The 24489-nt window shown below is 31.4% G+C and overlaps 1 protein-coding gene across 1 annotated transcript; it reads right to left on the bottom strand.

The window, feature by feature from the left end:
- Positions 1 to 11628: 11628 nt before the first annotated feature.
- On the bottom strand, positions 11629 to 14143 carry LOC108318705 (polygalacturonase At1g48100). Its single transcript, XM_017556414.2, has 6 exons — positions 13416 to 14143; positions 13060 to 13227; positions 12925 to 12969; positions 12634 to 12841; positions 12469 to 12550; positions 11629 to 12368 (listed from the first exon to the last, which is right to left on the bottom strand). Exons 1-6 carry the CDS (start codon positions 13836 to 13838, stop codon positions 11867 to 11869), a joined length of 1428 nt encoding a protein of 475 aa, XP_017411903.1. The 5' UTR covers positions 13839 to 14143; the 3' UTR covers positions 11629 to 11866.
- Positions 14144 to 24489: the final 10346 nt, after the last annotated feature.

Genomic DNA, 24489 nt, shown 5'->3' with positions numbered 1-24489 from the left:
CTTAACATTTAATTAGTATATTTTTAATAATTGAGTCTCAAATATAATTTTTTTATATAATTTCCTGACAATAAGAAAATATATGAAATCGAATTCTTGCTGGTCTATATTCTTCTCAACCACATTTGGACATTTAACTTTTCTTTCTTTCGCATTTTTTTATCATTTATTTCTTTTCCTGGTTTTTATATGGACAGGTAGAGGTGAAAGGAAATCCAATTTTACAACAATATTTTCTTAACATTTTAAAGCATTATTCCCTTGAAAATTACAATACATTCTTTCATTTGAGATGATTGACATATTCATTTCCTTTTTTTTTTAAGTATTCATAATCTTCTCATAAAGTATTTTATGTGTTTTTTTTTTTCTTAGTTAAGTATGGTAAAGTGAATGTTGTAGAAAATTTAACAAGTTTGACTTCATCTCAAAGTTGTTGGTTTTGATCTCAAAGGGATAATACTAATGAAATGTCTCGTATTAGTGTAAGTAGCACAGTACTAATGAAATGTCTCGTGCTAGTGTAAGTAACATAATATGCAAAACTCTTCTTTAATTGGTGTTTGGATTGGAAAGTGAATGTAATAGAAAGTGAGTTGATGGATTTGAAGGAATGGGAAGAAGATTGTAGTGTTATTTGGATTAAGGGATTTGAAAAGATGAATGAAGAGATTTGGAAAGAAAGTTTGTGAATGATAAAAATAGATGATTACTAATTAATTTATATGTAAAATTTTGATATAAATTTAAATGTAAGTAGTGCAAAATTATATTAAAATGAAATTGAATTTGTTATTGATAAAAAAAATAAAATTGCAAAAATAAAAGGAAAATTTATAAAAGGAATTTGTGAAATAAATTTCAAATACATTTTCTTAAATAATAATTTGTATATTGTTATTTAAATTATTGTTAACCAAAAATATATTAATTGAAATAATAAATAAAAATTATCCACGTAGTAAATTGAAATAAGTTTTGAACACAAAGTAGGATTTCTTAATACAAATCCAGTAAATTAAACTTACAATGATGAAAAGTTATTTAATATAGTGTATCAATTCGATCTTTCAAATCTTGCAATCTTGTGTAGGTATTGTCGAATCTTTGTTTCACAATCAATGTCAAATTAGAAAGACTATCTAGGATGTTATCAATTTTGTCCATCATTTGTGTAACATGTCATCTTCAGTAGGGACTCCATCTGGTTGTACCGTTTGTTATTGTATTTGGGATTGTGGTTCAATGTTAGCAACATCTTTTGCAACATTTGGAGTGTCTTCATCACCATCATTTGCATCCACATGTTCTACTCTTTCATGTTGCCAAATGTCGTCGACATTAACAATGTCCAATTTGGACAATGGTTTTGTATTAAAGTAGTGATGTCATCCCAATCTAATGAGGCTCTCATAACTAGGTTCACCTCAAAGAGAACAAATATTCTTGTATTCAACATTACGTATAAAAGAGACATGTTGTTGTTCCTGCATTTTATCATGTGTTTCGTAATGTGATGTGATGACAATATTATTTTTCAAACACCACAAGAAAAATATGTCCTTATGAATTAGTTTAACAAAATTTGTATCTCAGGTGACAACATAAGAACAAACACATAATCTAGGAGGCTTTCATTGATGTTTAAACTTCATGCATTCCTAACCATTCGGTCATGCAGGTGGGGTTTGACCATGAAGCTTAAAGCTTCAGGCTCGTCGTATTGTAAGTCCTCCAGTATTTTCACCTTCGCGCCAATCATTTTTACGAAATTTACCTAATAGGACGTCAAACTTCTCAATATGACGTCTTATAACCAATTGACGTCGAACAAGTCTAAATCCTATGTTAATATTTAATTTTTATTTACAATAATGCCACCGCTCATTTTTAATGTTGTTTTTTTGTTTTCTGATGTTGGACGTGAGACGTTGAAACTATATTTTGCACTAGTGAATGCTAATTAAGGTATGATTTGACCATGATTAAACCAGCAAAAAGGTAAAAGCCCATAACAAATACTATAAACAAAAGTCTTAGATATGGTTGTTTATACACATGCATTATTGCATTTGATACTCCTTTAGTTGGACCCTGTTTCAGTTAAGCATCAAAATACACTTGCAAGTATTCACTAACCACATGGATGATCGACAAAACATTATACTTGAAGACTAATTTAAGGAAAGGACGTCCAATGAACCTCTAACAACTAGCAACTAGTAAAGTGGAGATCGCTCAACCTTGCAGAAACACCTTAATGTATTGAGAGTCCAAGTTTCATTATAAAATCCTAAATTCTTTATTTTAAATTAATAAGGGAAATTTGCCATACAAAATAATGATATTAAGAATATAATTAATTGTGTATTTAATAATAAGTGGAAGATTTAAAAGTATTTTCCAAAAACTCAAATCAGGATAATCACTACAAAAATAATTAATTTTAAGAGGGGTTATTTTCCGACGGTTTTAGAAACCCCAAATAATTTCCGGCGGTTTATGTGCAAAACCGCAGATATCTTTGTTTTTATTATTTTTTTAAAACTTTCCGGCGGTTATTAATAATAACCGCCCCTAAAATATAATTTTCTTTTTTAATTTTATAATACTTACTACCCATATCCCCTACCCGTCTTCGTTCATTCCATCTATTCTGATTTTACATACTTTCGAACCCTAAAACCTTTTCCCCGTCTTCATCAAAATTTCCCCGAATCCTACCCCGCACTACAATCTTCTCCTGCTTGGCTTCTTCTTTGGCTTGGCTTCGTGTTCGTCTTCTCCTGCGAGGTGGAGCGTCGAGGTGGAGGCATCGAGGTGGAGGCATCAAGGTGGAGGCGTCGAGGCATTTGTGAGTTGAGCGAGTTCGAGGTGCTTTGGCGCACTCCTGCACTGACCGTCAAGGTAAGACTATGTTTGATCTTTGGTTCTTCGGTTTTGGCTCTCGTTATTTGTTCGATCTATTGACGTTCGATGTTTTTGTTGTAACTCAAAACATTGTCTCTGGTTTGGTCTAACACTTTAATAACAATTTTTGAAATATTGAACTCCACAATCTAACAAGGCTCGCGTCTGTAGAAGTGATTTGCAATGTGGTCTATAACCATATAACGGTATCTAGGTTCTTCTAAATTTCAAAGCATCTGTTGATTTTGCAACATCACTGTGGCTAGAATTCGATGACTCCTCTCTTTCTTTCAACTCTCTTTGTGATTTGTCTTCCACTGGTTTTTCATATTTCATTTCTAGTGAATTAGTGACCTTATCTTTGTGGTTCATAAAAATCATGTGAGAATGAGATCAAACCAGAGGAGTTTGATCTAAAAGGGAGTTGCTCAACGGGAATGACATCAGAGTGGAAAAGTTAGCAGAGCAGTGAATTTGATTGATTTAAACCTAACAAGGAATGCAATAAAAGAAGCATTTAAGATTGAAATGAAAAAGAATGCCATAAAGAGGGTTTTGAATTATTAATAAAGGTAGGAAGATGTTGAGTTTGCAACTTTACTGAGTGGTCCAAAGTGGACAAAACGGGATTAGAGGGTTGGCTAAAAGGGGATATCCCTTCTGGTTTTTGTTTGAAGTGTAGCAAAGACTTAAACTTTTTGGTGCATGGTAGGTATATAGTGAGAGGATTTTGAATTGTTACCTTGATAAACTAGTGCTTTTAATTACTGATTGTTGTAGTTTTATCGGATGGGGGTGGGATTCCCGTGTTTAACAGTATGTCCTTGTTACGACATTTAATATTATATGGTGGAATTAATGAAATATATTATAAATATGGACATTCTTCCAAGTGGCTTGCATACGAGGATCACTGAAATTGAAGCTGGCTTGGAACTTGGTTTTGTCCAACCACGGACTTTGTCTTAGATTCATGTCAAAGTTTTGGCTTTATCATGCACAAAAATCACTACAATATGAAGCCCTGGTCGGTTCAACCCTTGGTAGATAATCTCAACAGCAGAGATATTTCATCCCATAGATCCATTATTATTTACCCCTCTTGTTTTATACATTATTGGTCAAAGATCTAAGTAGTAGAAGGTTTTTATTTTGCAGAATAATATATTGTTGAATATTTATGACAGTGATAATGGAAACCATGAGGTGTTGTGGTGACAGTGGATTTAGTGATATTAGGAGACAGAGGGGGCAATCAACAGTGATGTTTCTTCTACCTTGGAAATTGATTTCTTAGCATAATGAAAACATTACAACATATAAGTTCTGGTGCTTCTGTTGGGTTGGTGGCTTGTATTAGGAGTAGAGAAGGGAAAAAGGTTCTTAAGGAGTTTATTAAGGAGTAAGGGGAGCAGTATTGGAATCACATGTTAATTGTATGGCTGGGAAGGTGATTCTTCTTGTCTCCTGTGTTTTTTTTTTCTGCATGCATCTGCACCTTAAACAACATTTCGTTTCAAGAACAATGTACTTAGCAAACATATTTTCCCATAGATAGCATAACAGAGGCTAGAAAGTCGTGATAAATACATTTTAGCTCGGCCATAAACTTCGAGTGAGTCAATTCTAGGAAGTGTTGAGCCATTAAAGGTTGGCCCAACTGATATTGTAAATTCTTCATCAGCAAGAAGCAACTCTGCAACAGTGAATGGAATATCATACCAGGACCTCATTCCCTCGTCTAATTTAACAACTCTTTGGAAAATAGAAATGCTAGATGGTATGTGACTTGCTGATGTATTTCCCACATGAACTCGAAAACCCACCATGACTATAAATAAAATGAACACAACAAGAGCATTTTGTATGGCAAACACAAACAATATCAAGCCTAAAATTATATAGCTCATCCACATAAGTTTAAGTTTAGTAAAAAAATTAGTGATACAAAGATCTCCCTGTTTGAGAAGTGAATATAACTTTGAAATGCAAAAGAGATGTCCCTGAAAATATCGAGACACAAACCATTGAAATTGCCTTTAGCCTTGTCCATCCTACTAAATTGCTATTGAAACAGAGTGAACGATCCAAGATCCAAGAAACTCAGTATAGCTAAAATAAACTTTAAATCTCACACTAAACACTGTATTGAACACAGAAATTAGCCCAGATTTTTTCCAAATGATATCAGAAATTACTGTACCATCCATTCACAAAAATAAAATTTTAGCCTGTGGTAGTCTCAGACACACGGCTATTAAAATTTTGGATAAGAAATTAATATAATTTTTCTGATAATATTTTAATACAATATGTCATTTTTTATTAAATTTAAAATACGTGAACGTAATAATAAACAAATAATAAATTAGTAAAAAAATAATATATATATATATATATATATATATATATATATATATATATATATATATATATATTATATTAAAATATTAAAAAAAAAATATGTGTCAAACAATATTTTTCTATTAAAATTAAGACCTTATAATCTTCCGTAACAAACTGAGCATGTTGATAGTCCAACTTACTAGATTAATTTTGGCAGCAGCCAGATGTAAAATTTACTCAGCATCCACAACTTGCAGACTTCAATTCATACTACTTTTATTGCTCTTTAACACCATACGAACCATACCTTTGTAGAAGCATATTCACATTGCCTTATTGAATTTACATATATTCACTTGAATTCATACTACTTCAATTCATACTGATGTATTTCATACTACTTCAATTCATACTACTTCAGTTCATACTGATGTATTTCAAAATGCTTTATTGAATTTATTCGCATGAACATGTTAATTAACCAGACTATCTTAACTTGAAATGGTAGAGTTAACAACTTCCTATGCAGAGTTTTATTTGAAATTTGCTTCAAATGAGAACTGTTTTTATAAAATTTAGGTGATAACCAAACAACCTACACCTAAAAACAAGCCCCACTGTACATAAATACTTGATTTTAGGAAGTTGCTGATCCCCTCGGCCACAAAAACAGAGTATGTCACAATGTAAAACAACTATAAATATTCACTTTGAAATCAAAGTAACTAAAACAAATAAGATACCTTAAAACCAGTAGGACTTGGGCTTTCTAGAAATCTACGAACTAAAATCAGTAAAGCAAACATGTTAAAAGAACCAAATTATCAAAAGGTAAGGGTTGAATTAAACCAGCTGCAACTGAAAGGAGAAAATAAGAGCTGGTAGCTATACCTGCAAAACAGAAACAAGGTTAACAACTAAATCAAAATCAAAAACTGTTAGTAAACATGTTAGTCAAAATAAAGTCAGCAAATTAAACCTAAATCTGAAATGAAAATAGCACTAAAAAATAAAAATAAAAGCTACCAGGTAAAACTAACTACTCAATCAAAACTAGAGCAGAAAGTTTAAAACAACAAAAAGAATCAGCAAAAATCATCTATTAAAACTGTAATAATAGTAAAATGTTAGTCAAAGCTAGCAAAAAGTAAATGCAAAATCAACTAATACACTAGTAAAAAAAGCATACCAAAATCATACTAGGTCAGAAAAGTTACAAACTAGTTAGTAGAAACTCAAGTTGCTAATCAAATCAAAAGAAAAATTGGTTAGTACAAACTAAGTAGCAAAGCAAAAATCAAAACTACACTAGACTTATCATACTCATACTAATCTGAAGCAGAAAATTAATACCTACTACACTATGAAACAACAAATGACATTCTACTCAGTGTTCTTTGTTTGAGTATGATTGAGCCATCCATTGGTTGGATAGTTTAAAGCTAATTTTTTGAAGTGTGAAATAACTTAGTTTTTCTCTTCCTCGGATCTTATTCATAAGTGTGTCTCTCTTTAATTTCCTTACACCTATCTACTCTCTCATGTTTATGGATTACAATTCCAACTCTACTTTTCCTCAATCTAGTTTCTTTTGGCACCAGTTTAAGTCAATGTTGACCTGATGTACTGATTTTAAATCCAAATTTAAAGAAGTATGCCATTATAATTAATATATCTTCCTTTGTGTAGTCCTCAAATGAAGATGTTCTTCATTCACCACTTCAAGTAGGAGGAAATTCTCATGTACAATTTACAGTATTTCAAAGATCATCGGTAATAATTGTTAAATTTATTTGTATGATTTTTTTATTAAATATATTATCGACTAATTATTATGTTATATTGTAGGTATCTGATCAAGGGAGTGGGCCAAACAATGGAGGTAATGAAAAAAAAAAATTAGATATTGTTATTGAATACTTTTATGAGTCATACTTTTAGTATTGAACATCTAAATTGAACATATGTAATGAACCTCTTTCTTTTTAATTTGTATGTATGAACAATTAGTTGTATGAATGATATTAGGTTGAACAATGTAGTTTATTTTATACAATATTATTAAATTTTAGTTCATATTAATTTATTGTTTGTTTTGTCAATAAAATCATTTTTATTATAATCTACTTTTATTACAATAAAAAAAATGAACTATACAAATTCCCGGCGGTTTTAAAACCCCGGTAAACTAAACCATCAAAAATAGGGGCGATTTTGAGATAACCCCAGCTAGTTCCGGCGGTTTTTGAGTAGCCCCGCTATTTCCGGCGGTTTTCATAGAGCCCCAACTAATTCCGGCGGTTTCTACAAAACCCCTGGAAATTCCGGCGGTTTTTGGGAACCCCCGCTAATACTGGCGGTTTTTTCAAAACCGTCGGTACTTGCTTGGCGACGGACGTTTTCCCACCGGTTTTTCCAATCGCGGGAAATATGATTTGCAGGAGTTAAAACCGCCGATAACATTTAAAAAAAACTCCGGTAAAAATATAGATTTTTGTAGTGAGTGATTTAAACATAATAAACATAAAGCATCGAAGTTTAGCATTGTACAATAAGCATTAACATTGATTAAAAGGTCATAATAGTATATGCAAGTTAATTCCAATTTTATGTTTAATTAATTATAAATATTTAAAAGTAGTTATTAGAAGACATTATTTAAATATATAAATAAATATAACACATTAAAACCCATGCAAAACTATTAAATTATAAAATTTAATCAAGCGAAATTATTATAAAATTTAGTGCTGACTTACGTACTATAATTTTAAATTCCACTAGTAACAAAATGAATAAAAACCATTTTAAATTATTTAGATAAGACCAATCAATGTAATTTAATATATATTTTTATCTTGTTTATTTTTGGTATAAGTTAAAGATTATTAAATACGCATGCTTACATGCTTTCAATTGCCTAAAATTCAATATTAAAAAACTTTTCTGTTTTTCTATACGATAAATACTTTTTTACTTTCAATAAGAACATATTATTTTAATAAATAGTGTAGTACATTGCCTATACTTTTATTTAAACGTTAGTAGTACATTTTATTTTCAATTTAAAGGGCAAACCACTTTTAAAGAGGAATTAAAGCCAATACTTATATTGTGGATTTGCTGACCAATTTTAGCTCTAGTTTTGTTTTGTTTTTATTTTTTAAATTTCTGTTTTATTCCACTTTCAATTATCTTGAAGCATCTTAAAATGGATGAAGAAAGTGGTGTATGTTTGTGATATTTAGGTGTTTATATTGATAAGAAATGGATTTAAGATTTGAGAGACATAAACATGTAGTGGGTAGATGAGAGATGCCCTTATGAGTGGCTAGATTCCTCATGCTACCTTTATCTTTAACTTTGCACACCCTTCCATGCTCATATTCCTTCGACATCCGTCTATAAATAATGTAGCAGTAGCAACTACACAAACCCTTAACTTCTTTTTTCTTTCAAGCCGCTCCAAAAGAAACAAGTGTTGTACCTAAATGCACAAATCATTACCAATCTTTCACACTCCTTACTACTGATTTTCTCTTACCCAATGTCTTTCTGGAAGATGGTTACACATGACGTGGTGTTGGTTCATAATAGAATGAGAGTGAATGAGAAAGCTTGGAATTGCAGCAAAATAATTACAAGAGTAGACTAGAGGGAGACCAAGTGGAGGAAGCAGAAAAAAAGATTGTTTAAGCAAGCATTTAAAATAAGAATATGGTTGAATCCCGATTGAGGAAGTGCATGTTAATTTTCTTTCATTCCAATGTTTGATGTTTTGCAATGTTTGGTAACAATAATAGCCTTTGGAAGCTTGGGGAAAAGGTGTGTGTGGTGGGTGGCAATTAGCTTAGCCCGTGCGCTCACCCTAACTTTTTCTCAGCCAATGCAACAACGCCTTCCTTCATCCCACCCATTATTAGTGGCTACCACCGCGCGTGCAAATTTCAGAAAAAAATTCCAAATTCTCATTCCCTCCACTTCACAAGTTACAAGTGAAGGTCACCATCAAATCACACGTACCTCGATTATGTTATAAGTCTTTCGAATCATGTACATCAAATTACTTGTTTGTATTACCATTCGTTATTCATTTTGTTCAGTTAAGTTAGGAGATTACTTATATGATGTGAAAGTTAATAAATATTTGATAAATTTAATTATAAATACATAATAAATTTAATAAACTTATTTTATTATCTCAAACATGTATTTATAAATTTTGAAATAAATTTTAGATTAGTATCAGTCTAATCATGATTTAATTAACAAATGATCGAGTTCTGACTTAAATTAATCATTATCAATCTTAATTATGGTTTAAGATTGATTATTCAATCCACAAAATCCAATCACTCAATATCAAGATATTTAAAAAAACATCCTTAATTATGTGAACAGTTGAAACCTAAATTGACTAGAATATAATTTTATTTAAAAAAATAGTTGTAATAATTTGTGTTATTCTTATAATCACTTATAATTACGTAATCATCATGGTTTTTTGTTTTACTTTCTAGATTCCCTATCCTTACATTGTTTTATTTCTTTGTTTATGCTACCACTAATGATCTTTAAAGACACGGATGTGAAAGCAGTTCTGGAATTTTCTATTTACGAGGATGCATTTTTGTCCTGCATAATCAAACTATGCACTCCATAAAGGATAATCAATAACCAAACTGATTGGATCTTAATAATACATAAATTATGAGATGTTTAAAAGGGGCTTTATTTTTAAATGTCTTTCCGCTTTGATCCATGAATTTCATGGTTACACAACTAGCGTCATAATTTATTCAAACAAATCAAAGTGTAGACGCAATAATTGACAACCTCTCTCATGCGGAAAAAAAATTCGAGTCACCTTCCAAAGAATCTAAGCAATTTACTTTTAATTCAAGGTTTGCATATTTAAATGAAAAATGTTTAAAATATTTATCTTTGTTAAAATTAATATGTTAAATTGAGTTTGTTGGAGCATATTTCACGAGGGTGTTTAGGAATTCTTTTTGATAATTTTAAACATTATTTTCACTAAAGAGGTGACACTTTAAATTTAAAGACAAGTTGCCTACAAGGTTTCTCAATTATTTTTTGACAATTCAACTTTAAGAATATAATTGTCTTATGTATTGAAGCAATAAAAATGTAAATTAAAAAAAATATAAAATTGTGAGTTATTTAAATTTTTTTCAAAATCTGTTTGATTGAGCACATCGAGAATAAATATTTTAATAACAATAAAGACTATAAATCATATCTTACAACGTATGAAACAACTCAACGATTCAAGTGAATTTTTCTATGGAAGTATACCCATAAAATAATTTAAATCTTGTTTTTATAAAACTGAATTTCTTGGTAAACTTTTAACGTACAAATTTATTTTGAGAATATCTAAATGTATAATATGAAACTGAGTTTGCAAGATATTAGATCGAAACTCAAACATAGTATATATCCTTATGGTATAAATTTAAGAAGAAAGGGTAATCTACAACGTATATTTTTTTAACCAATTGTATTTGAATATTTATTATTAATATAAAATAAATATTAATTTGTATATTTAATTAATTTGTGTAACTTTTTTAGAGTGAATTATTATGGAAATAATTATAAACAATGATAAAGCTTTTATGAATTTATAGTCATTTATTTATGATGATACGTAATATGTTGTTTGATATGTATCTATTATTAATACTTATGTTGTAATATAATTTTATTGTTTTATTAATAGTCTAAGTCACATAAATTAAGATATCATATGGTAAAAAGCTCAAGAGAAAATATTTACACATTATAACGCGTGAGATGTGTAGATCTGTATTATAATTATAACATATCTTGATCTATTATTCTTAAATTAGCTTTTAAATTTAAAACTAGTTGTGATCAAATGTTAGTTTATAGTTGAACATATTTAGTATGAGTCTTTCATATACATCAATTGATTTTCATCAGTTAAATATCCTTTAACATATAGTTTCATGTGTGATCTATATGATTTTTATATGTTTGTATTTGATTAAAATTGGATTAGTTATTTAGAAAAGTTTTTTTTTATATATATATAATTTATTTGAACGTGTGATAACATATTATAATTGTACCATGTAAATAAGTAAATACAGGGACATATGCATGAGAATTAGGCAGTCATCAATTAGTACCACTTTATTAAGTAATTTATAAGGTAAAGCTATAGCCACATGTAGTGCGATAATAATTAAACCAAAATTAATCCTAGCCTCTATTACTCTCTTCCAAACTCCTTGATCCTAAACATACCTATGCATTTAAAATTCATAAAAACACACCGCAAAATTTATAAAGCCATGGTCCATTACGATGACAGTACTACAGTATCGAAACTTGTATAATTAGACATGAAGCAGCCACAAATTCAAGCCAAAGTTGCATTACAAACCTGACATAACTATGAAAGATATATATGGTTAAAAATTGGGGAGGAGCATAAAAAACACAACTTCTCACCAATCACAACATAAAACTCAAGATCATAACTATACTCCTTAATTACTTCCCTAGAAATTATACAAATACATACACACAAGTTTAGTTCAAACCCAGAATTTGTGGGTCAGCAATGATCTACGTCATTTCCTGAAATGGACTGGGGAAGGCCTTCAAGCAAGCAAGAGACTGGGGGAATGGTTAGTGTCTCAGAGATTCCATAGGCACTCCAGCAGTAAGGATCAAGCACAATGTCTCCTTCAGCTGGAAGAAGCTCAACATCTGAGAGGGTCAAGTTGGTGCATGGGACAGAGTCACTGCAAGCAAAATGCATAGGAGGGTGCCTTATATCATATGTTCCCTTTATGTTTGTGTAAGATATATTCGATACAAACACTGCAGAGGTCTTGTTGGAGCAATCCTTACTCAGGCAGTAAAACTGATCAATTATGATGGGGTTTCTTACACTTTCCATATGAATATTATTAAATGTCACTCCTGATACTGATCCTGATCCACCTTGCCACGTCTTGATCCTAACCCCGTTATCTGACACTTTTATAACCGAGTCCCTCACCGTAATGTTTGAAACACAGGCTCTGGAGTTGTGATTTCCCAGACTACCAATGCTGAATTAAAATTACAAGATTGGTTAACCAGAGGAACCCATATGTGTATAATAAACGGACCATTCTCTTGAAAATGAATATTATAATAAGTTAATTATACCTTATACCATGACCAGGTCCACATGTCATGTTCTTTATATCAACATCATGGCAACCGGCTCCAATGGACACGCAGTCATCACCTGTAGAAAAAGGATAATTCATCACTGACTTTTCAGTTTTGATGCAATAGTAAACAAAAGTAGTGGTTTGTTTTGTGACCAACCATTGGAAATGACCGAATTGTATATTTTCACGTCATTGGTATTTTCTATGTGTATTCCATCAGTGTTGGGGCTGAGTGCTGGAGCTGTTATGTATATTGATTCCACGTGGACGCTTTCGCAGCCATCGAATCTGAAGTGGAACTGGGGGCTGTTCTTGATTTTAAGTCCTTGTACACTCAAGTTGGAACTCATGAAAAACCTTATGGCCTGCAACATCCCGAGTTTTACATTACGTTTCAACAGTTACTTTCAATCAAAATGCTACTTGTACTTGTGTTTGAAGTACTTACAACAGGGCTGTCGCAAGGTCCTGGAGATGTTGTCCCATGGGGTCCCTGTGCCATTTTATCAAATGGATCAGTGTTTGAAGCATCAAGATTGAATCTTTTTTTGTTCTTAATATTTCTAAAGCATCAATAGTATACCTTATGAGGCTTACAAGGGAGGTCCCACCATTTTTCTCCTCTACCATCTATTAAACCGCTTCCTTCAAGTGAAAAACCATTGATTCTATAAAAGACAAGCCATTGACGCTTACTGGTGTTCTTTGGCCAAGAGTCAGGTCCATCTGGTGGCATGAGAGTGCCATCAACCTTTTTTCACAACAAAGTTAATTAGCGAGCATTACCCTTAACCATTTGTAAGAAACACTGTAAATTTTATTACACTGTAAAAGGTTTATCATGGTATAAAAACCTCTTACATTAACTATATTAAGTGTACAAAGATTAAACTGTAAGAAGAACAAAAAACGTTGCAATTTGCAAAGTACATTCATTACCTTTAGTACTAAGCCACCTTTACAAGGACCTGTAAAGATAGCAGATTGAATGACGAAGGAGAGACCTTGGGGAACGAGGATAACTTTAACAGCCGATTCACTTTGGCAGGCAGTGTCCCATGCCATCTTGAATGACTCTGTAGCATCAGTTACTCCATCTCCAATGGCCCCAAATGCTCGAACATCAAACAGGTTATTAGATGTATTCCGGTAGTTGTCATCAACAGAGGGGCTAGGACAAGGAGCTTCATCAGGGGGGCTAGAAGGTCCAGAGAATGGAGAAGGAGATGGTGAAATTTCAGGTGCATTATGATAATTCGAGTGTTTGTGTTTTTTATGGTAATGGTACCTAGCTTGGGAGGGAAGAAACAAAGTAAGAAAATATAAAGACAATGCTAGTGGTAAAATATGAGAATGCCTCATTGTGAGTATATTGTAGCACAGTAGTTAAAAATGGGCTTAAAAAGGTTTAGATGCTAAAACTTGGAAAACAAGAGACTCTGATTGGCTTTGTGGCTGTCAACAGCCAGACGAAAGGAATAAAGAGTCTAATTTTGGAGTAATTGGGCACCCTGAGTTTTGGGAAATTGAAAGAAAGCAGTGAGCTCTAGTGGCACCAGTGCACAAGTTGCAACAAGTTTAATTCTGAGTTGGGCCCTTGGAGTACATGCAGAATCAGAAAGCCTGAGTTACTATATATAATAAGAAGGCATAGTGGACAATATGTTAAGTTTCATCGGCACATTATGAATATTTTATTGGTTTTGGAAGTGGAAACCGACAAATACTACATAGGCATTGGCCTCCTCTTAGAGATTGTGGAGTCTGCATATGACAATTCTGAAAAGAGCAAAAAGGAATAACTAGAAGCAGGCTGGGTACTAGACAAACCTCCCATGTTCTTCCCATTACTTTTTTGTCCCATAACTAAGAGGGATTTCTTATGGATAATATTTCTTAAGACAAAGTAATTATATTACATAAATTCTTGTTTTTATTTATTGGTAGTAATACATTTTTAATGTTTTTAAATAATTAAGACACTAAATATCTATAACTAATCAATGTCCGGAGTCACTCTCTTTTACAGAATCTTCACTACTGATATGAAATACTTACATAAATTTAGCTTAGTAGTGAGTTATGTGAAATAAAAAGGCAATTATAGTAATTTTGATAATTAATTATCAACTAACTATAGTAATTGTGATAATTAATTATCAACTAACTATGGTAGTTAATGATGTGATTGATGTGTGCTATTTTGTACTCATCAATCAATGTGTAGGCATAAATTTTTTATTAAAATAATAGTATTCATGGTTGTTAAATGAAAGTATAAAATGTGATGAATGTCAAACTATAATCTATCCTTATAAGTAAAAACTTGTAAATTATTACTATTTACTAGTTTTCTCCTTATTGTTGTAGTTTTAGTCTCTAAATAAATTTTAAATTAACTTAGATTCTCTATTTTTTTAAGCTGATTACTCGTTTTAGAGAATATTTATCGAAAGAATAACATTATTTTAGTAATTTTGTTTTAAAAAGTAATACATTTGCTAACTCTTGTTAAAAAAACTTGTTAGTAAAAGATTTTGAGATGATATATACTATATAGCTTCAATGACATTCGAACATTTTTTGCTGTCATGACATTTGAACATTAAATTCCCAATGGATATTTCGTAAATTGGATTACAGTAGCACTTAATCCCTGTATGTCAAATTCATAACACGGCAATTAGGTAGCGATGTGTCCGTGTGCTTGTCTAGAACCATATCATATTTATGTTTATGGTCCCTTTGGGTGCCCTAAAACCATGTCTATATTATAGATGACCGGTTGAATTTATAATATTATTAGAAAGTGAATTTTTAAGTTTAGTTTAACTTCACAAAACCGTTTGTCAAATGAGGTTTGCATTTCGTTTATATATTAAAAATATAATTGTATTCTTGTTGACAATCAACAATACTCTCTCTAAACAAATATATATGTAAACTAATTTTAAGTTGATGAATGTAATTGAAATGTGTAGTTAGATTAATGCAAAACCACATAGTAGTCTTATCCATATTAATAATGTAAATCGCACAGTTGAGTTTTGTAGCATACAAAAATCTTTTCCAGTTACAATATGTTTTTTGTTCTGACAAATATTGTAAACTACATATTTATATTGAAAAGTGTATTTGTTTTTTGTTAACTTTATAATGAACATGGTTTCAATTCAATATTGCCTATAGGATACGGAACACTGATATTTAATACAACGTACGAAGTCTATATATCTGTTTGAGAACAAGGTTTATAGGAAGAGAAATGAATTATCCTACCCTGCATGCCATAAGAGTGTAAAGGAAAAATTTAAATTTTCTATAAGGAGTAAAGATAAAGTAACTATTTACTACTGATGAAAAAACTAATAGTTAATATATAGTCGGTGAACTCTTTCTTTTTGGATTATTTTTTTCTGAAATATATCTTTTTAAATAAAATATAGAAAAGAAAAGTCTTTATTCACTTTATTTATTAAATTAGACATTTTTATTATTCACGGTTACAAAGTTATCATCTTTTGTGATATCATGTTGATCACATTTTCAACCACTTTTATTACCATTTTTCTAAGGTCGAACCACTCGGTCTCATCAAGAGACATCTCATGTATTATGAGTCGCAATTCACCGTATCTCTTGAAGGATCGATGATATCTGGATAGATGCAGTGGTTGTCATAACTTAAGAAGCTAACTATTAAAGTAGAATAGTGCAAAGGTAGAAGGGAAGCAGTGTAAGGACTTGGTGTGTGTGACATTGGTTACCCATGAATAATAAATAGGTATACTTTAAGAAATTTTTTTATCAAAATAAACCTATTGTTAGAAGTTAAAGATAAAATTAGTTTAAAAACTATAAGTGAGTAAAATATAACTAATTAATTTTGTGAGATCGAATTCAATTTAAAGTTTATTTTTAATATGATATTAAAGTTATGATTTAGAATATATTTTTTTAAATGTTTAGTCTTATATTTAATATTTAATATATATATATATATATATGTATATATATATATATATATATATATATATATAAATATTTGTTAAAAGTCTCGTATTAATTAAAAATAAATTAAAATTAAAATATATAAATAAATGGAAAGATTAAGTCAATTTTAAACTTAAAATTTGCTTATTAATTTTATTGTAAAATAAATTATCCAAATAAACTCCTTCTGTCTTTCTAAACTAAACACCATTTAGTATTCATATGCTGAGAATTCAGTCCGCGTATAGCTGAATTCTCGAAAACAGTACAACTAGATTCTTTTTTTCCTATATTTTTTTTTTTCCTATATTTCTCCGAATGCCAAATTTTCAATGTAAACAATAAACCGGTCTAATTTAGGAATTAAATTGAGAATAAATTTATTTAGGTAATTTAAAAAAAAAATTATTTTTTAGAAAAAGAAATCCTAGTTTGATGAATGAAATGGATTTAAGTTTAATTGATTAAATATTTAAAATAATATTGTGTTACAAAAACATTCATTTTTATATTTCTCTGTCCAAAACTTACATTATTTATTTATTTTCAATTAAATAATATATTTAAATTATTTTCAGATAAACCCAGTACAAAATTACGTGCTTAGAATTCTCCAGCAGTCACATGTTCGAACTCCTCACGAACGATAAAATGATAGCAAAAAAAGTTAGCAAAAGTATATTTTTGTATTTTGTTTTAAAAAGTGTATAGTTGAGAAAAAATTCTCCCAGTTTTAAACAAAAATATTGAAACAGCATAGGAAGCAATATCATTAGACATAGTTTACTGGTAATAACGTAGTTACCATATAAGTATTTTGTGTGGTAGGAGAAAGAAAAAAGTGGAATATATGAGAGGCACTTCACACAGTGGTTTTTGTTTTGAATAGTTGATTTAAAGAAGGCGCATGCCTAAAGCAATAGGAAGATTTATGCGGCTGAAGTTAATTTCGTTTTGAAAAATGAAGTCCTTAATTAAAGTGGATATAGTTAATTAATGAGATATTAATTTAAATATTGATTTGGCCGTATCTGTAACCGTCCATCCACTCCTGAGTTGAGAATTCATGGATCTTGCTTTGCTTCCACTCACAGCTTCTCAACTCACCATATTGCTCACTCTATCTTTCTCTGTCGCCGCCCAAACTCATCCCACTTTTTCTCATCATGCTTCACCAGTTTCTTCCTCATGCCAGTTTTCTACTTTTCTCTTACTTAATTGCTTTCCATTGCCGCCTCACAATTCAAATGTCGACCACAGTTTTATGGTTTTTAACTAAACATTCTCAATCCCTGTCGCTGTTTCTTTTTCTTTATTAGACTCTGGCTAATTTTGTATTTATTAAGCTAACACGTTCAGTTAATCAAAGTTACAGCTTAAAGCGCGAGCTATATGTCTAGTGATGTTAAAAAGTGCTACATTTAACATGCAAAAAAGTTGCTGCTCAAAACTGAATCCTGTGTTTAAATTAAACGGTTTTACCTATCATAACCCGAAAGGAAAAAGGAAAGTATGGCTTAATTAAAGGTAAGTGGCTGACTTTTGCAGCAATTGGCCTACCCAAGTTGACAAATAATGTATTTAAAATACTCAAATCATGGATCACGTTCGTGCCACCCATATACCATCTACACTCCATATACGTACTTCTATACCCCACTTTTTCCAATATATATCTCATAACATTTAGTATATATTTTCTATAATTGTCAATAAAAAAATTTACTTAGTTTAATCTTTGTTGGTTACAAGGAAGACAGTCTTTTCACATTGATGATTGAGTTAAGTATTAATTAGAGCTTTAAGATAGAAAACCAAGAAATTTATATAAAAAATTAACTTATAAATTGGGTTAAATATATTTTTAAAACTTAAATTATTAATTAAAATTATATTTTATCTTATTTCACCCTTACATAAAAGAATATAAAATGTTATCAATAACAAATAAAACTAAAAACATTAAAGTATATCCTCTCTTCCCTGCAATCCTTTCTCTTCTTACCACTCTCTCTTCATTGTAATTTTCTCTAGACCCATCCATCATCACCATAAAGACAATTCCAAGAAAAAGAGAAAATTGCAAGAAGAAATGAGAAACTCTGATATTGTTAGTTGTCGTTTATTATTAAATACATTTTATATTCTTTATAAAATGTATAAATAAAATTAATACATATTTTTAAAGCGAGAAAAATATAATTTTAATTAATAATCTAGGAATGAAAAACATATTTAAGAATTATATCTTAATATTTTAAGTTAAATAGGTTGATATTTTATATTGATTTATTTATAACTTATTGGCATGAATGTCGCCAAATAACCTATTGGTAATAGGTTTAGCGTCTTTGCCGAACCCTAGAATTTTTATGATTTTTTGAAATAGAAGTATCTAAAAGAGTTTTTTGTTGCCAAACTGGACCATTTTGAATACGAATAGATCCAGGTGAAGCTTGAAGTGGTAAAGAAAGAGAATTTTTCGGACCATTACGATAACTTTTCTTTCTGTGTCTTGTCTTTCTTTTATAATGGAGTTCTAACTTTTTTTTTTCTCATATATAGGTTTTTGAGGTAACTGCTTTCCTAATTTTAGGTATTCTGTTATTGTTAGTTTGTAATATGTTTGGGTTTACATACTTGGTATGATTATTCATTTCCACGTAATTTGTTTTTGATGAATTTTCGTGACATTAGATAAAAAAAAGGTAGTTTTAATGATTTTAGCCTTATTCTGGTCGAGAATGATATATTCCTCGCATAATTTTTAGGAATTATTTTACTCAAAAATCTCATAAATTAATTTAGGAGTAATGACTCGTGATAGTTTATAAAACCTTTTTGTCCTTCAATCCACTAAAACATAATTTTAGGACAAAATGATATCATAATATAAAATTTAACCATACCTCAATTCTATCCATTTCACGAACTATTAGTATTTCTGCACTCTTACATTTTTTTAGTGCTAAAAAAAGACTACATATTTATTCTTTTATTGTAATTTATTTCTTTTAATTTTTTTAATTAAATAATTTTCTTTTTAAAATTTCAATTAAAATTTTAGTGTTCTTGTTTTTTTAAGCAAACTCTCTTTCTTAAAATCTAATTTAAATAAATTTTATTTAAATTTTCTGGAAAACCATAAACTCGAGTTACATCTAATTAGCATGAATGAATAAGTGAATCAATACATATTCAAATTCAATGGCACTTTATTTATTACTTGTCAATAGATGATACAAAATACCCCAACAACACCTACATAATAAGTAGTTTTATTTATTATTCTATTTTAGCTTTTTTTTTTGTTCTTTTTTAGAAACTTAGAATAATAAAAGGAGAGTGTTGAATGATTGTTGGAATAGGTTGATATATTTCCCCCCTTTTCTAGTGTATCATTTTCCTTTATTGATTTGAAATTTTATGTAGTATTTTCTCTTGTATAAAATTGACATATTAAAAAAAAGCAATACTTAAATTTTAATCATGACTTCGTAAGTTTTAATAATTTGAATGATCCCTTTATAGTACCTTTAAAATTGATTTTGTTATTTTTAAAATATATTATAAAATGTTTTAACATATCAAAATCAATGTAAATTTACGACAAATAAACAATATTGTATTGTATTGGTTATGTTTTTGAACAATGCAACATAGATTATATAACTAAATACGTTCTAAGTGAATCGGTAAACCATAACTAATACTTGTAGCACACCGACTATTTTGTAGCAGTTATTAGAGTATGATCAAACACTATCGTTTTATTAAAGTAAATGGACCATTAGACCCATCTAAGTAAGGCCTATAAACACCATAGATAATATTATAAACAGTATAATCACCGAGATATTTTTTTTACATTTCTATTAATTATATATTTATTTTGCTTTGTTGACAAGTACTTAGGAAGAAGAATGAACACATTGAAAATTGAAGGTTAGAACCGTTTGTAAAATTGTTAGAAGTCTTGTTATCGATTCTATAAAAATAAATAATAAAAATGTTAATGCTATCTTTAATATATATTTTTCTTAGCGTTTCATTACACTTATTTATTTATTTTATCTATAAGCATTAAATATCATTTTTAGTACATGGATTATTTTTCTGGTTGAAATAATTGAAAATAAGCTTGTTATAGTTTACATGGATGATTAATCTTCCTTTAAATGGTCTTCCATTTATTTTTTGTTTTGGGTCAAATGTTTCAGTTTGGGCCTAATCAATGCTGTCGCTGAACAATATTATTGGAAATTTCTCCCTACATCCCCATATTTTCTCAAGCACCCCCTTAATTTTCAATATCCCCATTTTATCCCTGGAGTTTTTTTATAAATTCGTACTGCACCTCCATCTTCACCTTCCTCAATGGATTCAAGAACCGCAGAGAAGAAATGTGAGAACTTGCAAGCTTCGTGGGGCATACAATCATATTAAATAATGAAACGAAAAATATAGTGAATATTCAAACCCTTTTTTTCAAGCTTTCTGTGGATATGGATGAGCAGGTTTTCTTTTTGGTCTGGGTGGAGGAAGATGTTCACTTGTTCCACTCTTCTGAACTTTGAGAAAGTGTTTCACCTAACAACTTTGCATATTATGATTATGCCACTGCTTCAAGACATTGCCCCACCGCCATCATCTTCAATAAACGTGGCCACCTAGATGCTTCCATTTTGCACCTACATCATCTTCAATGTTGCATGCTTAATTCACGCCAGGGTTCGCCGTCTTCACTGTCAGCAAAATAAATAATTTAAAAAGAAAAGAACGTGTCCTTCAGATTCGTAAATAAATAAATTATATGGCTTGAATGTAACATCCCACGTTATATAGAAATATATAACATAATAAGTTTATATTTAAATAAAAGAAAATAGTTAGAATAGATGGTAAATAAAGTAGTTAAGCTTACAGTCATCTTCAAAATGAGACATAATTTAAAACTTAAACGCAAATAAAGTATTTCACAAGGATAGGAATCACCGAGAAAAATCCTCAACAACTAAATAGTAATTCAAAATACAAGAAACACTAGGAGAATCCTAAGGAGACTAAGCAGCAACATCGTCTTCCTCCAAAGCCTGCTCCAGAGGCACCTCATCCACCTCTGCTCACATCCAAGTGGATGATCATTGCAAAAGAAAAGCATACCCAAGACACACAAACATACAAGCAAGTGTGAGCTAGATATAAAAAAATTGTTTTATAGCAGTCACAGGCAACATGCAAGTAAAGACGGATATACTATACTATACAAACATGACTTGTTGCACTTAAACTTGACTCGTCCGGACTAGAATGATTGCCGAGCTATGGCGGGTTATGCACTCGTGGTGGCCTCTACTGCTTTGCAAAGTCATTGCCAATGAGTTTCACCCTACCACACTCACGAGGTTAGTCCGTTATCACTCACCTTGGGCCGTACTGGAAGCACCCAAGACTAGGACCTCCTGCTACTCCTCACCACATGGATCAATCCTCTCTACTTGAGAATGAAAGACCATTGGAGCGTCAGGAAAACCCCCAAGACTGAGCTACCATGCAAATCATTCTAAACATTAAGGGCACCACCATGAATCTTCTCCTTGAAGATCATGGAATTATGTCCAACACTATAGGGCACCACCATGTGACCTCACTTTGAGATCCATGGAATTACATCCATTAACCATACTTGTTACACTTACGCCAATCACAACTTTGTTTCATACATACTTCCAAACTATAATTCACACACAATACAACATACCCTCAATCATGTTGCAAAATCAAGCCACCCAAATCAGTTATATAGATATACATACACCTTGGCAGTCAAACAACACCAAACAGCTCAAACAGATGAGGAAAAATGTGAAACTCACTGAACCAGGTCGCACAACACACCAGGGGGCAAGGCAAGACATCAAAAATTCACACAGCGCACCACCCTTGGTGCGCTGAGCGAATTTTCCTGACGGGGGGAGTGTTTTTCAGCTAAAATTCGCATAGCGCACCACCCTTGATGCGCTGAGCGAATTTTCCTGACAGGGGGACAGCTAAAATTCGCATAGGGCACCAAGTCTGTGCACTATGCTAAACTAAAAATTCTAATACACATTATCAGACCCTAAACCCTCGCATAGCGCCCCAAATTCGCTATTCGAATTAATTGACATTAAACTCAAATCACTACCAGTCGCATAGCGACTAGATTCGCAAAGCGAATCACCAAACAAAGTACAACCTTCTCCAGTCACTCGTACAGCGCACCAACTCGTTATGCGAATGACTAAACAGAGAGCACCTTGCTGTGAGGACTCGCTATGCGAAAACATTCGCTTAGCGAGTCTGCATAATCTGTAGGACGCAAGTTCTGCAGAATTGTGCAACTCACACACCCTTTACCATTTCTAGTCATCTTTCCCAACTTCTAACAGTTCTAATTTGTAGTTTATACTTAATTAAACTTGTCTAGATGATCTAAAACCTTCATACTACCATTCTAAAGTAATTACAACTCAAATTCAACTCTAAAACACCAATTTCCACCACTTAGGGACCCAAATTCAATTCAACCATTTTGCACCTGTTTTGATCAGTTTGATGACTCTAACAAGTCACAAATAACCTCCCTATATTGTCCCAACAGACTACAAGAGCCCTAGACCCTTAACTCTCAAATTCACTATCCCACTTCCTCCAAAATAACTCAAAACACTAATAATCTTCTTAACTTTAAACATACAGCTGCTACATCAGATTTTACTCATCAAACATCCTCGGTTGCAATCACACAACACGTTTAAAGCAGTTCACACAACATTAGTTCACATATTCACAGATGAACATTTAAGCAGATATCATTCCATACACTCAGAACTTAAAAACGCAACCCAAACAGCACAATGATGCATAAATCAATCCATACACTTAACATATAACAACTTATAAGAAAGTATTCTAGCTCCCCTTACTTTGAAGTGACTTGACTGAACCGTACAGCTCGTTGGAAAAACTCTAACAGCACCTCACAGCAAGGACCTAAACAGTGCCCTACAACCACCAAAATGGCGATGGGAACAACTCTTAGAGCTAGAACTGAGTGGAAAAACGGGAGGAAAAATGAAGGCACAAGCCACATGCAACTACAGAGATTGCATGTGCTAGTTCAAGGACAGAGAAGGGCTTGCATGGAGGGGCTTACCGACTTAGAATCCGAAACTGATCGGATGGTTCCGAAGCTCTCTATGCTGCGGATGTTTTGGCGTCACCTAAACAAAATTCCAGTGGTTCAGTAAAGAGGACTGGAAGAGAGAAAGCAGAAATATGGTAGAGAAAAGGCAGAGAAAATAAACAACTGAGTCCTTAGAGAGAGAATGAGAAGTTGAGATAAGGAACTCAGATTTTTTGAAAGGTCCCTTACTAAGGTCATAATGCCCTTAACCTTATGGGCCTAGCTGTCTCAACATAAGGTCCAACTGCCATATAATTTCAGGTCCTTACATTGAGAATAACAACTTACCATATACTCATATTTCCAACATTCACTGTTTGTATTATCGCATTCAATAATTGCATCGTTCACACCATATTTCCAACATACAAGTTGAAACATTGAAGGTGACATCAAACAATTATTTGAAGGAGAAATGTGCAGGTGGAAGGAAGGATGTTTCAGTGGCGCAGTGAAGGGAACGAAAGAAGGATATTAGGATTTTTAATATTTTTTAATCAAGAGTATTAAAGACATTTCACTAATGTTATGGGGTGCTAGAAGAAAACTTGGAGTGGAGGAAGAAAGGCCCATTTCTAAAGTTAGTTTGTGGGCTAATCAATAACGGTCCAAGTATTGTTCCTCGTTACTCACTTTGGGTCACGAAGATTTCAAAGTTCGATTGCTTGAAGCAGCAGAGAGTTGCTCCCTCCACCACCACCAACCGCTTCCTGCACCTACCCATACCTTATTTGCCCTTCTATAAAACGGATGTCAACATCTGTTTCACCTTCAACGGATGTTGACATCCGT

Source organism: Vigna angularis, chromosome 3, assembly GCF_016808095.1.
Source record: "Vigna angularis cultivar LongXiaoDou No.4 chromosome 3, ASM1680809v1, whole genome shotgun sequence".
Lineage (NCBI taxonomy): Eukaryota > Viridiplantae > Streptophyta > Magnoliopsida > Fabales > Fabaceae > Vigna > Vigna angularis.
This window is presented reverse-complemented; position numbering and strand designations above follow the sequence as displayed.